This window comes from Gymnoscopelus microlampas, assembly GCF_963454915.1.
Source record: "Gymnoscopelus microlampas genome assembly, chromosome: 7".
In the NCBI taxonomy this organism is placed as follows: Eukaryota; Metazoa; Chordata; class Actinopteri; order Myctophiformes; family Myctophidae; genus Gymnoscopelus; species Gymnoscopelus microlampas.
In genome coordinates this window covers 3,881,868-3,904,076 of record NC_139944.1, presented here as the reverse complement: position 1 = coordinate 3,904,076, position 22,209 = coordinate 3,881,868, and the positions used below count along the sequence as shown (strand labels likewise).

The window sequence follows — 22,209 nt, the reverse complement described above, 5'->3', positions numbered from 1 at the left end:
ATAAACAGTAAAATCCACGTAGAAATAGTCTTAGAAAGACGATAGAAACAATAATACATGGGCGACGCCATTTTGCGCATGCTCAGACCGAATTAGACCGAATTATTTTGGGAACATTTTTGCGTATAACACAACAAGGGCCATGTATGGACTGTTATATCTTGAACATTTATTCATTTCCACTTACCAGACACTTTTTTTATGGTAAAAATGAGCATAAAAAGCAAAATACAGAATTCAGAAATATTAAAATGGAAAAAACAGAATTTGGGAAAAAATAAAACGGAATTGGGAAAAAAATAAAACGGATTTCATATGGCTCTAGTCTCAGCACTGCTGCAGCCGCACTATGCTAGGCTAGCAGTTTGCATGGGAAGATTGCAAACGTAATAACTAAATCTGGCATTAAAGAAATGTGAATTTCTATGGAATATCTTATTTACAATGAGATTGAGCAGTTAAATGTTAGGTGATGTGATGTTGCGTACCTGATTGTAAAGTAAAAAAATATTCCGAGCTACAGCTGTGTACAGACTCTTTCTTCACTACGTTTTTAATGTTTCCATATTTGATAACTGTTTCAGAAAAGCAATTAGCGAGGCCGTGGTTTACTGTGATTTTACCATGGCTAAGAGTGTCTTTCCTCACTACTCCTAATAGCCGCGGTAAAATCCACGGTGACTTATTCATGAATCAAAATTATTTGTGTGACAATAGAGTACAGAAGTCCTGACGTCACTCGCTCATCCCCAGGTTAAAGTAATTTCTCTATGGAGAATAACATTGGGTCATCATAGAATCGTCTCATATAAGAATTGTGGTCCAAAAATAAACAAACTGTCTCGGCGATATTGTTAGGGAGGAGGTTCTGTATCGTTTATGATAGTCAGTCACTTATATTTGATACAGTCTGTTTCTGGCGAAAATTTTACTAATTCGGCGGAAGTAACATTATCGTTTTCTCACCGTCAGTTGATGCTTCATATCCATAAGAGTAATTTTTTTGGAACACAGTTCTTATTTGACGCGATATTAAATACGTCTATGGGATTCAGAATGGGGGTGGAAAACCGCGAACCAGGTAGACAAACCAAGGATGTGTAAATTACGTCAGACTTCGGTGCTCTATAGGCTCTAAGCACAGCAGCCATATTGAAAAGAAACTGGGCCTCTTCCTTACTTCCTTCACAGGTGTTACCAATGATGCTAATGAAGGCTCTGTTCCATTCTGCTCAAACAGAGTCAGGGTGCTGATGTTGTGCATGTTGGCTCACTGGAAACACTCTGCTACACCAGGTGGGTCTCAAAGTGTGGTCCAGGGACCATCATGGTTCCTTGTGGGAGTTCCAAATGGCCCCTTACGGGTGTGTAACTCTGAGAGTGTACAAATGGAACCAAATGGACCCGTATCCATTTACGGGTCCATTTGGTTCCATTTGTACACTCGCAGAGTTACACACCTGTAAGGGGCCATTTGGAAGCCCATGAGGGTCCCTGGACCCCAACTGTAGACCCACTAGTGTAGCAGAGCGTTTCCAGTGAGCCAACATGCACAATATCAGCACCCTGACTCTGTTTGACCAGAATGGAACAGAGCCTTCATTAGTATCATTAGTAACACCTGTGAATGTCTTCATAATATGGCTTCTGTGCATAGAGCCTCTTTATCATCAAGTAAAACTTGATGGCGGTCGACAGGCCTCCCCTCACCTCCCCCTCTGCTGTGCACCTCCTTGACGGGGGAGGTCCCGTTGACCTGGCACCCTCCTCCTCCTCCTCCTCCTCCCCGAGCAGGGCGGGGCCGCCTCTGTCTCTCCGGCAGGGGGTCCAGGAGGTCCTCGGCTGCCCCGCCCCCACCCCTGGCTACTACTACTACCACACCCCCCCGGGTGCTGCTGGTGGGCGTGGCCTCCATGGAACTGGCCTCGGTCGCCGTTTTAAGCCCCTCCCCACCGCCGCACCGCACCGCTACTCAGCCGTCCGCCGTCGTCATAGCAGCCACATCACTAGCCTGTAGAGAGAAAATGGAAAAAAAAAAGAATGTAAAATACAAAAAAGGCATAATAGAGTTGTTCCGATACTGACACCAGTATCGGAAAAGCTGCCGATACTGCCTGAAATACTGGCATTGGCCAGTAGGCCATAGCCTAGTAAACCCTCCCTCCGGAAATCTCATTTCCATTTGATTTCAGGAGTGAGTCTGGCATGATCGCCCATTCTGCAATATTGGCCGTGGGCTGGAGTTGGGCGGGAGTAATACCGTTGACTGACAACCCCTTCAGCCAATGATCGTTGTTCCCCTTCAGCCAATTGCAGTGCATTTTTACCACCTCCAGATTAATGTGACGCAACGGGACTTTTGAGATGGCCATGCCCAAAATAGGTTGCCTTATTCGGATACATGCGTGTCACTGCCCGCCCCTGCCAGTTCTCTAAATTTTTATTTTTAAATAGGCTCTGTCATGATTAATTGACCACATATGTGAAGTCAAACAACTAAAGTAAATTCCGTGCCTCAAAAAAGAAGTTTGAGAGCGTTTTAAAACCGAAAGTAAGAAGTGAAGACAACGCACAACAACAATGGCTGCCGTTCGTCTTTTGTCGGCTGCGCTCAGGCTGCACTCGGCTTCATTCGGGCTCACTCGAACTCGCCACCTGATTGGCCAACGTACGCTGTCAATCACAGAACAATGAGCGACGACGCTGATAGGCTCGTCCATTTGGTGTACGGGCTAGAAACGCCCAGAGAAGCCTTCAGGCCAGACTCACTCCTGAAATCAAATGGAAATGAGATTTCCGGAGGGAGGGTTTACCAGGCTAAGTAGGCCAGTCTATGCTGATGAGATGTCATTTACGGTCATATTTTGAATGCTTCAGTTGATGTTGTGCGACTGTTTTATCCTCTTACAGTACTATTTACATGACTATTTTACTAACTTGCAGCTGCCCTGTAAAAAATATTATTGGAATTGTTATTAATTCCTAGAACTTTCAAGGACCCCCATAACTAAGTGTGCAAATGGAACCAAAGGGAACGTGAGTTACAGACATATAAGGGTCCATTTGGAACCCCCCCCCCCCAAGGAACCCTGAGAGTCCATGTCCCAGATTTGATTAAATTACACACTGGTATCGATGATCGGTACTCTGTATCGACCGCCGCGCAAGTTATGGGCATTGGAATCTCTAGAAAATTGCCGATCTACACGCTCACAACATCGTGACAATAATAGTTTGTTAGTCGTAGTCGAGGCAAAGGTTTGAAATAATGGCCCTGCTGTCATGTTTGTACTACTAATAGCAGATCTACAAGCTCACTGTTGCATTGGTCTGGGCTGTGCTTGGCTGTATTTTTGTACAGACAGACAGACACTGACAGTCAGTCAGTCAGTCAGTCACTCAAGACAGACAGACAGGCAGACAGGCAACCACACAGACAGATAGACAGCTGTCGCTGATTCCAGGGTGTCTGGTGTCGTTCTGCTGTTGGTCACACAGCCATTGACCTTTGACCTTTACATTAAGCTTTACCCTACTGCTCTCTCTCTGTGTGTGTGTGTGTGTGTGTGTGTGTGTGTGTGTGTGTGGTGTGTGGTGTGTGGTGTGTGGTGTGTGTGTGTGTGTGTGTGTGTGTGTGTGTGTGTGTGTGTGTGTGTGTGTGTGTGTGTGCGTTAGACTATAGGCCTGTCACCATTATGACATTTTACTTGACAATTAATGTCAATTTGTCACACAAATAATTGTGATTAACGATTTCATTGTGTCTGGCGCTGAACATTGGAACATACTGTACAGTATGAATAAAAATTACATTTCTGTTGGCTTTTTAAGCTGTGTAAACAAACATTGCCCAGGGCAGATATGACAAAGAACGTATACAAAGAAATGACTTTATACATAAAGCATTATGAAAATGGACAATCTACAATGGAAATGGACAATCTACAAGCTACTCCTGATTGGATGAAATGTGTAACCCACCCCAGAATGTATTTTCTGTTTACTAAAGAGCTGGAGAGACGGAATGGGGGGAAAAGCACACTAAATCTGAGCAAGTACAAATGGTCCATTGGGTTGCATTTGTACCGTCTCAGAGTTACAAATGGACACATTAAGCAGACTAATCGATGCAGTCGGTTATATATCGATTTATTGTATGTCGATTCATTGATAATGATATGAGATTTTTTTAAAGAATAGTGCTCAAGAAAATCTGCTTCTCGATTGATCAATCAACCTGCAAGAACAAGGTAAAGTCTGTTACTGATTAGGGGTGGGACGATATATCGATATCGCGAAATATCGCGATACTTTCTCTCGCGATAAATAATCGATATACTCCCCCCCCCCCCCCCCCCCCCCCCCGTTTGTGTTTTAACCCATTGAGATCTGAAGCCGATTCCACATGTCTCCTAAATCTCAGTATTCTGAAAAATCATATGTTTCTATATCAGTGGTGCTCAATCTTTTTCATGTCAAGGACCCCCAAAATTATATGTATTTGGCCGCGGACCCCCATCAAAATATTTTGTTCCAGGGACCCCCAGAAGCAAAGATTTGAGTTAAAAATGTTTGCTTTAAAAATATATTATATTGAAAGATTTGCACACATTTTCACGATTTTTCAAAAATAGCAGATCTACAAGCTCGTAGCACGGCACTCGGTGCCGCGCTATGAGCTTGTATATCTGCTATTTTTGAATAGCCCAAAGTGTAAAATAATACTTTTTAGCTCAAATCTAAAAATGACACAGGTCTTAATGGGTTAAAATGACCAGCTCAACAACATCTACCGACCAGAATATTATTTTATTGCTGAAAAAATATGTATTTTTAAAACTGTAAATACGTGAAGAATTGTGAAAATGTCTCACAGTAGTTACTACACTGCCTCTCTGCATTCCATGTATGGGTTGTGTTTACCTTGCTTATTGTAAGGCGCTCTGGATAAGGGCGTCTGCTAAATGCCTACATTGTATATTGTGACAGATAGCTCATCCTGTCCAGTGTATCAGTATTGCAGAGCGAGCGAGAGCTTGTTGTGCGATCGCTATTTTTGGGGGAGTCCAGCTGTGAAGGAAAAGCAATTTGCTGACTCTGCTGCACACTGACAGACAATGGGCAGTTCACAGAGGACAATCGCTGGTCAACTACATCAGTGCTTCTAAAACTTTTTACAATGTAGGCATTTAAGCAGACGCTCTTATCCAGAGTGACTTAATAGACAAGGTAAACACCTACATAGAATGCAGAGAGACAGTGTAGTGCCTCAGTAAACTATCACAGGTAAACGATGAACCTAGCTTCTGTCTAAACAATATACTATAAAAAATAATCTGTAAATTGAAACTATATGGATACCAGGTAAACGAAAACGATGAACCTAGTATCTAAGCATCCTAGCGTCTAAACAACCTTAACTAACACATTGGTAAAAAAAAAAAATCAAGACTTTTTAAAAAACTTTGATCGTCTAATTTTTTAATGGCCAAAGTAAGGGACAGTTTACCCATGGAGACTTGAATTCATGGATATTTTTTTGTTTTAGTCGCATTCCTACGCCAATAATTTGATGGCCAGTGGTCTGGTAGGCAGCGGTTTCGGTAGGAGACACACAGGAACCGCTGCCGGTCATCAAATTATTGCCATAGGAATGCGACAAAAAAAAAAAAATCACACCCAGTGTGAAGTGGGCGGTGTGGTCGCCCACTTCACACCACTGTGGTCATCACAGTGGTCATCACAGACCCATGACTCACTTAAGAAAAAACATAAATGTGTTTGTTTTAAGTGCATAGTCCTATTTATAGGACTATGCACATGTGTCATGTGTCTCGCTAGCCAATCACAGTGCTGAATAGAGTCAGCCAATCACAGTGCAGCTAGTGGTCATCACAGTGATGGAAGCTCACTTAAAGAAAAGTATAGATTTGCATTGAATGTGTAGGGGTTAGGGGTGTACAATGGGTGGCCAATCACAGTGCAGCAAATGTCAATGTCCCAACCTCACATATAGAGGCGGTTATACCGCCCAAAAATATCCATGAATTCAAGTCTCCATGGGGTGACTAATCGATAGCAAAAAAAAAAGTCATTTTGGGGGTGAACTATCCATTTAAAGTGTTTGAACTGATTGTGACGCTATATTAACTAATTTAGCAGGGGAACCCCCTCAACTTTGAGAACCACTACATTAGACAGTAGCTGGGATTCTATAGCCTGGAAACATGTTATACAGTATACAATGTATTAAAGATATTTAACGCAGTAGGGAAGACAGGAGAGGGCCTAGTGTAGAGCCCTGGTGGAGCTACGTAGAGTGGGTTTAAGACTTAAACCCTCTATAATATCACCACTTAAACAGTCCTCACGCACCAACGCTACACATAGCTTGTCGAGGAGGCTCCGTGACAATTATTTCTGCATAATCGTCGTAATAGTTTCCATGTTGAACATTTTTCACACATTTTCAAATATTAAAGCCGATTCTACATGTCTCCTAAATCTCAACAGTTTTCTGAAAAACGTATGTTTCTATATCAGTGGTGCTCAATCTTTTTCATGTCAAGGACCCCCAAACTTATATGTATTTGGCTGCAGACCCCCATCAAAATATCTTGTTCCAGGGACCCCCAGAAGCAAAGATTTGAGTTGAAAATGTCCGATTTAAAAATGTATATTTTCAAAGATTTGCACACATTTTCACGATTTTTCAAAAATAGCAGATCTACAAGCTCGTAGCGCGGCACTCGGTGCCGCGCTATGAGCTTGTATATCTGCTATTTTTTATTAGCCCAAAGTGTAAAATAATGCTTTTTTAGCTAAAATCTAAAAATGACACAGTTCCAGGTCTTAATGGGTTAAGAAATAGCAGATCTACAAGCAAGCTTGTAGATCAGCTATTTCTGCTTTTTTTTTTACATGTATCAAGTTATTAAATGTGTCAACAATTTCTTTGTATATTTCAGTTATTTGTCACTAGAGTTTCGTGGGGCTACGCCCCCCTCAACCCCAGCCGCGCACGGGGCCCAGCGTGGCCGCGTGTATATTGGGGTACTCAAATTGCTGGAGTAAAACTGTGGAAAAGTTAAAAAAAAAAAAAAAAAAAAATTGAAAAAAATATTTTTTTGATGTTTGAGGGGGACCCCCGCGGACCCCCTGCTGGTCGACGGACCCCCTGTGGAGTGTTGGGACGCGCGGGGACCCCCCTGGAACATGGCGGACCCCTTCGGTGTTTTTTTTTTTTTCATGAAGGTGGTTGCTTGTTTCTGGCGCTTGTTTTTAGAGAACCTGGCATGCCAACGACTTGGCAACCCGAGTTGTTTGTGTTTGTGTTTGGGATGAACATGGCACGTGAAGGACGGACATAGTGTGATCGAGACATGAGTGAAGTGAAAGTAACGGCCTGGGTGGAACAAAGGAGGTACTAAGAAGGGGGGGGGGGGGGGTTGAAGCAAAGGAGCTGCGTGTGTGTTGGTGTGGAGGAGATGGGCAGAGTGCAATGGCGGCGCAACCCAGCGCATGCGTTACACCAGAAATGGTGCCTGGAGAAAATGGTGACCAAAAAAAAAGTTTTGAAAAAAAGGAAAAAACCCCCGCAGCGGCTGGCTGCTGTTGTGGTGATGAGGTCGTGCGCACGGTAAACGGTACGAAGCTGCCTCCCCTTCCGTTTTGTCCGACATTTGGTGAGTAGAATTAATTATGTTGCGCGGTGGAAAAGGTGTAGTGTGCAGTGAGATGTCCCCTACGCGAGGCGTAAATTCAGCGCGGCGGCCGTGGCGAGTCAGTTGGCGACATGTGGTCTGGCGGTGCGTTGTTTATTCGATAACAGAGCTGTGGGGTGTGGACACCGAGGGTGCGGAAGTCCGTCGCCATTTATATAGTTAGATATCTGGCCCGTGCAAGTTTTTTATTACGAAGCCTATAGGCTCTATGCACAGCAGCCATATTATCACTTCCTTCACAGGTTTTACCAATGATACTAACGAAGGCTCTGTTCCATTTAGTCTAGCACAGTGGTTTCCACGACCCCCATAACTCTGAGAGTGTACAAATGGAACCAAATGGACCCTTACGGGTCCATTTGGTTTCATTTGTACAATCTGAGTTACACACCTGTAAGGGGCCATTTGGAAGCCCATGAGGGTCCTTAGACCCCAACTGTAGATATGCACAATATCAGCACCCTGACTCTGTTTGACCAGAATGGAACAGAGCCTTCATTAGTATCATTGGTAACACCTGTGAATGTCTTCATAATATGGCTGCTGTGGATAGAGCCTATTACAAAGCCTGTCCAGTTTGGTGTGGGTTGGAACCAACGGTGCGCCTCGCAAGTCTGGATGTTACGTTTGTGATGTCCGTCCGACCACCCACCCTCTAGGCCAGGGGTCTTCAAACGTTTTTTTTTTTTCAGGCTCCGAGGACCCCTTAGCTGAAAGAGAGCTGAAGCAGGGTCCCCCCACTACATATTGCATTAAATTGTGTTGCAGATTAAACCTTTTCATAGATTGCATAGATTGCTTCATAGACTTGTTTGACAGCACTATCATCAGCGTTCTGTTCTGTTATGTAATATGTTTGTTTACACACATTTAGCACAAACATAGGGAAATGCTCATTCTACTACTCCCTGACATCATCCATTGAAAGGTTGTGAAACACTGGTTTATTTCAAAACTACAAATGGAGGTAGATTAACCCATTAAGACCTGGAACTGTGTCATTTTTAGATTTGAGCTAAAAAGCATTATTTTACATTTTAGCTATTCAAAAATAGCAGATATACAAGCGCTACGAGCTTGCTATTTTTGAAAAATCGTGAAAATGTGTGCAAATCTTTGAATATATATATTTTTAAAGCGAACATTTTTCACTCAAATCTTTGCTTCTGGGGGTCCCTGGAACAAAATATTTTGAGATCGGGGTCCACGGCCAAATACATATAATTTTGGGGGTCCTTGAGCACCACTGATATAGAAACATAAGTTTTTCAGAAAACTGTTGGGATTTAGGAGACATGTAGAATCGGCTTCAGGTCTCAATGGGTTAAATCCCATTGAAATGAGGGACCATACACTGCCACCATGTTTCCCTTTTTCTGCTCTGTAAATATGCATATTCTTATTTGTTGATGACAAGTGTTAATTTTAATGAATTCATATTCTATGCCGTGTTGATTCATTGAATAAATAGGACAATGGAATAAAGTCCCCAGGACTTTTTTGTGTTGTCTTTTTAGCCCAAATGTCTTACTGTACCTCCGGTGCTGTTCACATGTTGTGACTAATCAAAATTAAACCCTCAATACTTAGTCAACTTGACCTTTCGCTCTGTACTTGGTCTGTACTTTTGTCCCTCTACACCAAACCTCTTTGCCGAAAACAGCTGATCTACAAGCTCACAACGCATCGCATTTTCCCATTTTCAGATGGGGATCCGTGGCCAAATACATATAAATGTCTGTGTGCGTGGGGGCGGGGGGGGGGGCGGGTTCCTTGCAAAAGTTTAGACTTGGTCAGTGGTGGTAGAGGCTGGACTCCTGTTTAAAACATCCCCTCTGCATCAAGGTAAATAAAAAGAAGGTACGGTCATCTTCATTTTCCACTATCCACCAATTCGAGACGGCAGATTTGTCGCACAGGGAGGCAAACTGCAACCGAGGAATACATTAGAGTCAACAAGGGCCAAGTGGACCAGCTTAGAACGAACACTACTGTATTTCTGAACGACTGCGACCTTTCTTAAATACTCGGCCCAGGAAAATAAAAGAAGACAATATCACACATTGTTTTCTGCTGTGTTGCTTTTCAATGTGTCATTGTGAGCCTGACTGACAACCAAATCTCGCGATACTGCCGAGCCAGAAACGATACATGCCGCGGTTTAGATGCCTCAACAACATTACTTAGTGTGCACATCGAAACACAAATGATTAGTAAACAACCTGTGTTATGTCTTCTTTTATTTATATTCCAAGAACTGAACGCTTAATGAATTGACAAAGGTCCCAATCGTTCAGAAATAGTGTTTGTTCACAAGCTGGTCCAGACGACTCTCATTGATTCCAATGTATTTCACCGAATTTGGGGAACCAGTTTTGCCTCCCATGCTCGTCAATGGTGCCTGCCTGGGCCATGGCATGTCTGCACCTTCTTCTATCATAGCCTTGCTCTGCATGGGGACGCTATTTGTCCACTGACAATGTAGGTCAAAGGTCAATGCCTACCCCCGCTTTCTGACTGGACTTTGAAGGGAGCAGAGGGTAGGAGCACATAGTTCCAACACACACACAGACTACAGTTTCTGTCCAGTGGACGCATGCTATTTTACCTAGACTAGACAAAAAAAGTTATTATTGTAATTATTAGGGATGTCCGATATTATCGGCCTCCCGATACTATCGGCCGATATTAGCATAAAAATTGATATCGGGAAAATATCGGTATCGGTTTTTGAAAAGAAAAAAAAATGTTTTTTTCCTTTATAAATAAGTTACAGGAGTTCTTACTGTATATGGTGTGTGTGATATGAAATTTGAGCTTACCCTAATCACAATAATCCCCGCATATATCGGTATCGGTTGATATCGGTATCGGTAATTAAGAGTTGGACAATATCGGTATATCGGTTATCGGTAAAAAAGCCAATATCGGACAACCCTAGTAATTATTATTTATTTATTTGGGAAAACCTTTTTTCTCCCAAAATGATTCAGAATGTAGTTGTTTTACTTTTAGTTTTTCCAGATACATAACATACATGAATATAACAAAAAGGTTTAACACTGCAATATCTCAAAAACGACACATTTTATTTGGACTCCCTGGCTCATTCAAATGACCACCAGTGAGTCCCGGGACTAGAACCTAGCAACATCACTACACGTCTGTGGGAATTCAGAATGGGGTGTGGGAAACGTGACCCAGGTAGGATGCGCAAATTACATCAGACTTCGGTGCTCTATTGCGATGCGTTTTGAGCTTGTAGATCCGCTGTTTCCACTATTTTTCTTAAATGTTTGAAAGTAATGAACATTTTATCAACATGGAAATGATTATGACGATTATGCAAAAATGATTGCGATTAGGCGATTATGTAATAATTGTGACAGGCCTACACACACACATACACACACACACACACACACACACACACACACACACACACACACACACACACACACACACACACACACACACACACACACACACACACACACACACACACACACACACACACACACACACACACACACACACACACACACACACACACACACACACACAGGGTAGTAGCACACAGTTCATCACACACACACACAGGGTAGGAACACATAGTTCATCTGGTTTGGGAGACACTCAACCACAGGCCTGTTTGTTTAACACACGCGCGCACACGCACACACACACACACACGCGGGGGGGGGGGGGGGGGGGGGGGGGGGGGGGGCAGAGTTCAATAACAAATATTGCTGTGTGTTTGGAATACTTTGCACATGTGTCCCCTTTCTTCTTTGTGGATCAGTGACATTTTCAAGGACCCCCAGTTTGACATGCAATGAGGGTCAGTGGTTCTCACACATGTTCACGTCAAGGACCCCTAAAGTCATATGTATTTGGCTGCGGACCGCCCATCTGAAAAGATTTTGTGACCCCCCCAGGAATCCCCCGCGCAAGATCTGGTGTTATTAAAATGTTTCAATATTTTTCAATGCAATTGCCTTGTGGCTTAAGCCTTTAACCCATTAAGACCTGGAACGCATCTGTGTCACTTTAGATGTCTTTGGCTATTCAAAAATAACAGATATACAAGCTCATAGCGCGGCACCGAGTGCCGCGCTACGAGTTTGTAGATCTGCTATTTTTGAAAAATCATGAAAATTATTTTTTAATATTTTTTTCAGAAAGATTGTTAGGAAAAATTGTTTAGACGCTATTCTACAAATGCATTCTAAAAATCAGTAGTTCTCACACTTTCAAGATTTTTTTTAAAATAGCAGATGTACAAGTTCGCAGAGCTGCAAGCTTGTACATCTGCTATTTTTGAATAGCCAATAGCCATCCTGTTCTAGTCTCTCTCGTGTAGCCAGACTACAATTCCACAATCTCTGAATGCTATGTCGTCACTGTCCATTTTTTCAACTTTATTTTTTTTAATAAATCAGTGCTATTGAACACCGTTTAGGTCTGTGTGTGGGTTTTACACATATTGAACCAGTGGAAAGTATTAAAAAGCGCTTCTGACTAAAACTCCATTGGATCCTCCAACTGTCATTCAAACCACATAACTCCAACGTGTGGAGTTAGGTGGTTTGTCCATCATTGATTAAAATGACGAGGTCAGATGGGGAAAAACTATCTCCACATTAATGGTCAGAAAGCTCCTAACTCCACTTGAGCTGTATCTGGCTAAAGTGATGATAAGGACAAGTTCAAGTACCAGACAATGTATAACGTCACCATACCAACTTTGATGAAACAGTATTGTGTATTTTGACCAAATGCCCCAATATCCATATTGGAGCACAGCGATGTAGACAAATGTAAATATACATTTCACGATCAGGACATTGTAATGATTAATTGCCATACAAATAATTGTGATTAATTGGAATATATGAATAACATTTTAAATTCCGTTTGCCTTTTAGGCTTTGTAAACAAAAATTGCACAGGGCAGATATGACAAATAACTGAAAGATGTAAAGAAATGACTGACATGTTTTTTTTGAATAGTGGAAACAGCCGATCTACAAGCTCAAAACTTCTGTAAATTGTCTGTATATCAACGATTTGATGAACTACTTAAGCCCTGTTGTATACTTTGTCGCACATGTGTCGTGCAAGAATAGTGAAAATAGCAGATCTACAAGCTCAGCTCACACATTCACTATTTTGATGTTTTTGACTATTTTGACAGGTTCTTGAAGATTTTCACCTATATTGACATTACCACAATAGGGATTGATTAACGTTTTTCAGGCCAAGGACCCCTTAGCTGAGAGAGAGATGAAGCACGGACCCACACTACATATTGTTTAAACTGTCGCAGATCAACAAGAATAGACTTGTTTGACAGCACTATAGTGTAAATTCATGTTAGTGTTTATTTGTTTACACATTAGCTCTTCTATTAACTCTTTCTCTGCCGACCGTTTTTTCCAAAGCCCACCACCAATGACGTGTTTTGGCGTTTGACGTGTTAGACGCTAGATGGCGCTCTTCATTAACATTGGATAAAAGCGCTATATAAATGCACCATTTAGACCATGTTTTATTCTGGCAGTTAACCCATTCAGCCCTTGATCTGTGTCACTTTTTGATTATAGCTAAAAAAGCATTATTTTAAACTTTGGCTATTCAAAAATAGCAGATATACAAGCTCATAGCGCGGCACCGAGTGCCGCGCTACGAGCTTGTAGATCTGCTATTTTTGAAAAATCGTGAAAATGTGTGCAAATCTTTGAATATATATTGTTTTAATTTGAACTCAAATCTTTGCTTCTGGGGGTCCCTGGAACAAAGTATTTTGAGATGGGGTCGGCGGCCAAATACATATCATTTTGGGGGTCCTGGACATGAAAAAGATTGAGCACCACTGATATAGAAACATACGTTTTTCAGAAAACTGTTGGGATTTAGAAGACATGTAGACGGCTTCAGGTCTTAATGGGTTGATGAGTTAATACGTTGGATTCATGTTAGTATTCAGACATTTAACCACTTAAACCCTCAATACTTATGATCTATTGATCTCGAATAGATATGCTAGGGTTCAAGTGGTTAATAACTCTGAGGACCCCCTAGGGGTCCCGGACCCCCTGTTGAAGACCCATGTATTAGATCGTTAATGACTCGAGTGGGCTGTTTATGTTCTATTCGGTGACCGGTCGGTCATCCTGACCCATCTGATGCTTGACCTCATTGTGTCACCTGAACACCAGCACAATTTGTTTTTGTTTTTAGAGTTGTACAACTGCCTTGGTAGTTCACACTGTCCTGTATCTGACATCACTTCCTGCGCTGCAAGCTGAGTCGAGCCACTGACACACATAGGGAGCAATAAAGGCTAAAGGTGTGTGGGTAAAAACATTTAAACTTAGTTTTTGCTTCAAACGATTTGAAGCAATAGGCTCTATGCACAGCAGCCATATAATGACTTCCTTCACAGGTGTTACTAATGATACTAATGAAGGCTCTGTTCCATTTAGTGTAGCACAGTGGTTTCCACGACCCCCATAACTCTGAGAGTGTACAAATGGAATCAAATGGACCCATACGGGTCCATTTGGTTCCATTTGTACACTCTCAGAGTTACACACCCGTAAGGGGGCATTTGGAAGCCCATGAGGGTCCCTGGACCCCAACTTTAGACACACTGGTCTAGCAGAGTATTTCCAGTGAGCCAACATGCACAATATCAGCACCCAGACTCTGTTTGACCAGAATGGAACAGAGCCTTCATTAGTATCATTGGCAACACCTGTGAATGTCTTCACAATATGGCTGCTGTGAATAGAGCCTATTGTATTTTTTCGTGTTAATTTGTTGTCAGGGGAGAAAAAAAAATCTATTATCATTCCTCATTTATAAGCGAGTTATTGCTTTTAAATATCGGTTTAAATATATTTTTGGTTAATTGCCCAGAGCTACCATCCGGTGTCCAACCCTGCACGAACAACAATCACACACACACATTATTTCAATTGGCCAAAATTTGAAGAAGTTTTCTCTTGAGATTTCAGAGAGAAAGCTGTAATTGTTTTAATGTGAGCAAAATTAACATAATTATGATGCTATAATCACTTATAGATATTGAGGACAACAGCACTGTAACAACACACTTCCTCTGACATTATGTTTATCATTGATATCAGTGTTGCCAGATTGTGCGGGAGAAACAAGCTGACAGGTTGTACAAAAACAAGGCCAAAACAAGTGACCCCACACACCAAAACTCACAACTACCAATATTTGCAAGCAACTTTACAGAAAAACAAGCCCAAAGTCACTTACAATAAGCAGACTTGGCAACTCTGTCATCGATTATGATCCATTGATAAAATTGAAGACTATATTGTATGAAAAAAGGTGCTTAAATGGATCAAATTATTCGGCCCACATTATGAAACCAAGCTACTTTTAAAGGCATTTCAATCTTTAAATATCTTAAAAGCTGCTTATCAGTCAAGTTTACATTTAGACTGTTACATTTATCTGATTAAAAAAAGAAAGAAGTTACAGTACATTCCAAGTGTTTTCTCAACTTCACAAAAGTGACATTTTCCTGCAGCTAGCTATGGGTGCTTGGACTGACATGCAAAAGGACACTTTTGGCACCTTTGGGTGCCTGGACTTAAGTGCAACTACACACATGCAACATAACATCATTTGCACATACATGTGAAAGCACTGCAATGGAAATGAGTACATATGTTTTGTTATCGATAAAGATGTCAAAGTGTCTTCTATTAAAAGGCAGGCTACACAGTGGCTCTCAAACTGTGGGTCGGAACCCCCAGGGGTGTGTGTGTGTGTGTGTGTGTGTGTGTGTGTGTGTGTGTGTGTGTGTGTGTGTGTGTGTGTGTGTGTGTGTGTGTGTGTGTGTGTGGTGGGGGGTGATTTGCTTAATGTTCAACATTGTTTTCTCACTCAACAGTAAACAAACCGGCATACAGTGTATACAGGTTTAAATAATATGCAAATTAGGCATTAGGAAAATATGCCCGAATTTGCATAACTTTCCAGAATCCACATTGGAACATTGGACAAAGCCAGAGTGAACATTCTTATTTCATTTTGTTAAGATGTTGGAGTCAAAGGTTTTTAACGAGGGAATATTCAATATCTGGCTCAATTTTGGGCTCTGGCTCATTGACTAAATGCCTAATTTGAACATTTAAATACACAATTTCAGAAAACTTGTAATACGATAGATCATTGTCTTCATGTAAGTAATCAACTGGGGAAGTTTCATTATGATAACTCTTTTTTTTTTAAATAATAATATTTTCACCTGTCATGTACAGTACGTATGGGGAAAATAACAAAATGTGTGATAACCATGAAAAAGCTACTCCTGTGGAGAGGTTATCATATATTTATTTCCTTATATTGACCCTATAAACAATTTAATATAGGTTTGGTTTTGCCCACTCTTTCGATAATCATTGCTCAATTGTGGGGCTCTGGCTCATGGACTATGCACATTTCTAAAGTGACAATTTAATGTATGTTAAGACCGTTTTAATACCTCTAAAATGAAATAATAATAATAATAATAATGATAATAACAATAACACCAATATTACTGCTTCAACAGTAATCAACAAACTATACTATATTTAAAAAGGCATTTGCCACAATTGTCTAATATTATCTAGGAAAGAGGCAAAAATTGTGAAAATAACCACTCTACAAGCTCAACACCTGTGGACATAGACAGCAGCAGTTGTCACCGGATCTACAAGCTCACAACGTGAGAGCTTGCAGATAGGCTTATTTTCACAATATGTATCTGTGGAACCCAATCAAACTAAATGTAATGCCTCAACTCCTACATTTCCAAGTGCTTCCCAGGGTGGGGGGTCCCCAGTTCAAATAATATTTTTATTTTTTATTATTATTATTATTATGGGGGGGGGGACTTAGAGAAGCACTGATTTCTAAACAGACAGCTTTATTGTGACAGCTATGGGGCTAGGAAACGCTTAGCAGCGTAGCAGCAGTTAGTGGCGAGGTTACACCGGAATTGGTACCCCTATATAATTGTGTGCGCCCAGCAGAGGTCACGGTTTTGCCACTTTTTTTCAGCTTATCCACTGTCTGTCAATGTTTTTCAGGATGTTGTAATGTAGATAATTGATAATATAACCTGATGCTATAATGTGATGATATAATGTCTATAAGCATTATTATTCATCAGTTAGATATAAACACGATCATGTTTAATAATGCAACTACATAATAACCATTAGTTATTTTCATAATGATTCTATATAAGATCAGTTGTTCTTAAACTGTTGCATGTCAAGGATCCCTAAATTAAATTGTATTTGTCTTATATGGTAATTCAAGGCTGCATGGGGTGTGCAATTGATAGAAAATAAGTCATTTTTTTGGGTGAACTACTCCTTTAAGCTGAATTTGATGTTATATTAACACACGTTGCTGGGGACCCCCTGGAACCCCCTCAAGGACCCCCACTGATAATACTAGGAACATATTGACACTATTTATCCACAGATGACTCTCATAACATTGAAATATCTATGTGATCCTATTATAACAAAACAACCTGGAACCCAAAACCCAAAGCGTTCTCTGCTCCTCACCTCTGGGGTAAAAACAGCGCCTCCTGCAGTCACATACTTCCACGGGTCACCAGTGTGGGCGCAACAGGTGGAAATCCTCGCCACAACAGTCAAATGTTGTTCTGCTGGACGTTAACCAACATACCAGTTGTCTCCGGGTCTAGAGCGTAGATGTATGTGTAGTCACGGTTTAAACCGCTTTGTTTTGTGTGTTTTAAGCGCTTCTATTCGTCACAATGTCGGATAACTTCAACGACACATGTTTACACCGCGGAATACATTCCCCAAACTTCTGTTGTTTTCTTCTCCGTACCTCTAGCACTTGACACACTACGTTACGTTACGTTACGTTACGTTAGGTTACGTTACGTTACTGCGTCGTTACGTCATCATCCCCAACGTTCGTCCCCAGACTCCAGCGATTTGACGACTTGCTGTTTCTAGCATAGATGGTTTGGAGCCCGCCTTACCGTCTCCGGTCATTTGCACGTTCATATCCATGCACGTACACAGTCAGTTTCCGTATCCGTCCTAGACCGGATCTGCAATCTGAAATCATCATCATCTTGAACTAAATCACTACTACATCCTTCAAGTTTATCCTAGAGCTGATTTCACTACTTAAAAAATAACACAAAATATAATACGATATTGAACCATTAGGGATTTTTTTCACTATTTCCTTGTTTTGCTCTATGTGCTGGTATATTTTAGATGGAAGTTATATATATATATATATATATATATATATATATATATATATATATATATATATATATATATATATATATATATATATATATATATACACACACACACACACACACACACACACACACACACACACACACACACACACACACACACACACACACACACACACACAATGTTTTGTGGCTATATTATCCTTTTGTTAATAAACAATAATAACAATCATCATGATTTGTGTGCATGGGGATCTCATCTTAAACAAGCTCAGTGCTTAATGAGTCTTCCAGTTTAGTAGACCTTGTATTGTGGAATACCACCCAACTCACTCCAAATCCAACTCACTCCATGAAGACTTAAGAAATATTCGGCCAACTCACTCCAGGGCTCGGCCAACTCACTCCAGGGCTCGGACAACTCCCTCCAGGACCAAAGACCAACTCCCTCCAGGACCAAAGCCAACTCACTCCAGGACCAAAGCCAACTCACTCCAGGACCAAAGCCAACTCACTCCATGCAATGTCACCAGTGTAATATTGGTTCAATGTGTCAGTGGTGTAAAGTAACTAAGTACATTTACTTAAGTACTGTACTTAAGTACAATGTTGGGTATTTGTGCGTTATTTGAGTATTCCCAACTTCCAATGCTTTTACCTCTACTCCACTACATATTGGATCCAAATATTGTTTTTTTACTCCACTAAATGCATTTGTTTTACTAGTTACTTTGCATCTATAAATTATAATATTATAAAACATGCATTAAACACTTTAGCCCTGTGTTTGTGTGTGTGTGTGTGTGTGTGTGTGTGTGTGTGTGTGTGTGTGTGTGTGTGTGTGTGTGTGTGTGTGTGTGTGTGTGTGTGTGTGTGTGTGTGTGTGTGTGTGTGCGGCTACTTTCAAAATGTATGTCTCATTTTATTTAAAAAATAAATAAAATGAGGGACATTTTGAACATACCGGGAGGTTAAAGTAAAAAAAATAGATGTTCAATGTCTACAGTTTACAATTAACAACACTTTCCTATGCATTTCACAGTCCCAAAGTTATGTATATAACTACTATTTATCCAACAGTGGATTAATCACATTGGTGCATTCATTGCATTCATCACAAGGTTGCATTCATTGCATGATGATGGACCAACAGTTTATTTTAGCTGTCTCATGTTTACATTTAAATTTAAATAGCTAAATAATCTGATTTACCAGTTTTAAGTATGCGAAGATAAATTGACCCAAACATTTTTTATGAGATTCCAACCAGGCTAGAACACATTAACATGGGTTAAAGATTAACACTGGATGGGTTGTCAAAAACTGTATTTATTTGTGCTAAATACATTTGCGGTCAAAAGTATTTAACAGTTTTAAGCTGTCAAAAAAAACACATTAAAGGGGAAAACCACCCATTTTCAACTTTGAACTATCTCATTAATATACCTTTGAGTTGTTGTGTGGAAATAATAAAAAACTCACCCCCTTTTGTGTTGCCTGGAACTGAAGTATTTATTGTGGGGTCATCACATCACAGTGACATCATCATGATGTACTTTGCAAGCAAAAGAGTAAATCTTTTTTTGGTATTGTATTTGTATTGTTGATATTTTGTCAATGAAGTTTCAGGCAACACAGGCAACACAGAAGTTTCAGGCAACACAGAAATGGGGGGGGGGGGGGGGGTGTTATTATTTCCACACAACAACTGTAAGGTATATTAATGACATAGTTCAAAGTTGAAAATGGGTGGTTTTCCCCTTTAAATTGAATGGTTATTGTGAAACATATACCAGATAAAGACTACATAAAATACATACAACTTGACTAAATAAAATCAGGATGAGATACAATGAACAATGATTGAAACTGGACTAAGACTGGACTAAACTTAAAAAATGGCTGGTAAAATTAACACTAATTTAAATGGTGAGAGTTGTAAGCCAGCCACACACACACACACACACACACACACACACACACACACACACACATACCTGTGTTATACCTGAATACTTGGTGTTTTTCTTAGTTTTTGGGGCGGTGTAGCCGCCCCCTATAAGTGAGTTTTGGACACCGACCAAAAGATTTGTATACCCCCTAACCCTTCCATTCTTAATGCAAATCGATACTTTTGCAAAGTCAGCCAATCACATTACAGCTAGTGTCATCACCACTAACTGTAATGTGATTGGCTGACTTTGCAAATTCAGGACTGTGATTGGCTAGCGAAACACATGACACATGTGCAGCCCTATGAATAGCAGTATGGACTATGGAAAAAATAAACTTATCCTCTTTTTAAAGTGAGTCATGTTGTGATGACCACACACCGCCCACTTCACACTGGGTGTGATTTTTTTTTCCTTTTCTGCTTTTTTGAGCACTAGAAACACATTGGAATGATCCATTTTCTGATAAAAATGTATTTAAAGCACTTTAATTTGCTTATCCACAACATTTTCTTTTTTTAAACTGACCTGAGGGTACTTAAGACATATTTTGAGGTGACCACTTCTGATCACTAGGATACAAATCACGCGCTAATGGCCCATTCACCTGGGTGATGGGCCTAGGTGTGGGCGGGTCATAGCATTTCTTTAAAAGGGCAACCACAGAGAAGGTTTAGTACAGTACTGCTCCGGTACATTGCAGTGAAGTCATGTTTCCACGTCGCCAGCAGAGAGTTAAAGTACCACCACGACACTTGACTGACTATGTTGTCCAAGCTTCGAAAAGATCACGAATGGATGCAACCGAGGATGCTGTGGTTCCACCTCCAGACATCCATGTTGGACAGACCACTGCAGATGAATCATCCATTCTACCAGTATCTGGACCTGACGCAGTCGGAGGCCTACCTCAAACTGGACCTGAACTACCTGAACAAGTTGGACCTGACGCAGTCGAAGGCACATCTCAAACTGGACCTGAATTACCTAAACAAGTTGTCCCAGACATTGTGATACCAACTGAAGTCAGTTACACAGCAATAGAGGGAGGAACACAACGTGGTGGCACCCTGTTAGTTGACAGCGACGGTTACACCTACATTGTGAAGAGATCAGGACCCACTTGCACGCATTGGGTCTGCTCGGTAAAAAGAAAGGATCTGAGATGTCTTGCTTCATTGAAGCAAATAGGCAATGACTACACACCAGGACCTCATGATCACAATCATCCTGGAAACCCTGGCTTTGAAACTAAGGTGCAGATCTATAAGAAGGTGAAAATAATTATTCTGGAGAATGTCCACCAGTCAGCTGCAGTCGTCGCGGAGACTGTGGTGAGAGAGGACATGCCTACTGATTCATTGTGTGTTATCAACCCAACGAATGTGGCCAAGATGGCGAATAGAAACAGAAAGAATCACAGGCCTGAGAACCCAACCGAGAGCGACTTTGAGTTGGACATGTCTCATATAGCTGAAGGATTCCTGCTGCAAGACATCACAAAGGACACAGCTCGCCATCTCATCTTTGCCACACCCCAACAACGTGAGCTTCTCCGATCTGTGAAGCAGATATTCATGGACGTAACATTTAAGGTTGTGAATGGGTTTCTGGAGGATGAAGACGGCAAGGATGTCAAGCAAGTGCCTCTGGTATTTGTGCTAATGTCACGTAGGAGGAAGCGTGACTACGTTGCTGTTTTCAAGGCCATCAAGGACATTGCACCCAACCTGAACGATGTGGACATGGACATGGTGACAGATTTCGAAGCTGCCATTTGGGCCGCTGCCGCCAAAGTCTTTCCTGATGCCATGATGCACGGTTGTAGTTTTCATTGGGCTCAGGCTGTGATGCGTGCAGTCGGGGAGAAAGGCTTGATAGTGGCCTATAAAACCAGAGCAGATGTCAGAAGCTACATAAGGAAACTGTTTGCTCTTCCATACCTCCCCGCTGATGAGATCGAAGGAGCTTTCAACGGGCTGGCATCATCTGGCACAGAAGAGTTCAAAAAAGAACTAAAACCCCTTGTTGACTACATCAGGATAAATGGCCGTCAGCAATTCTCAAAGCCAGCTAGCTGGTGTGTGTTCAAACGTGCCATCAGAACCAACAATGATGTCGAAGGGTGGCATAACCGCCTGAATAAGACAGCAGTCCGAGCAAACCTGCTTGTGTCTTTGCTGCACGCTGAAGCTGAATTTATCCCCATCCAGCAGCGTTTGGTCTCAGAGAACCAGCT

General features: G+C 41.3%; 1 protein-coding gene across 2 annotated transcripts in view; it reads right to left on the bottom strand.

The window, feature by feature from the left end:
• LOC311049079 (peroxisome proliferator-activated receptor delta-like) overlaps positions 1-17,587 on the bottom strand; it is a 39,648-nt gene extending 22,061 nt beyond the window's left edge. Inside the window, exons 1-2 of one of the 2 annotated variants that reach the window (XM_084062528.1) lie at positions 17,336-17,587; positions 1,711-2,011 (exon numbers count right to left, since the gene is read on the bottom strand). In XM_084062528.1, the coding sequence (XP_083918654.1) occupies positions 1,711-1,915 (205 nt within the window). In that variant the 5' untranslated portion in view covers positions 1,916-2,011; positions 17,336-17,587. Of the gene's footprint in view, positions 1-1,710; positions 2,019-17,335 lie in introns of those variants that run through there. The other variant, XM_084062529.1, reaches the window with a different exon arrangement.
• Between the last annotated feature and the right edge of the window lie 4,622 nt (positions 17,588-22,209).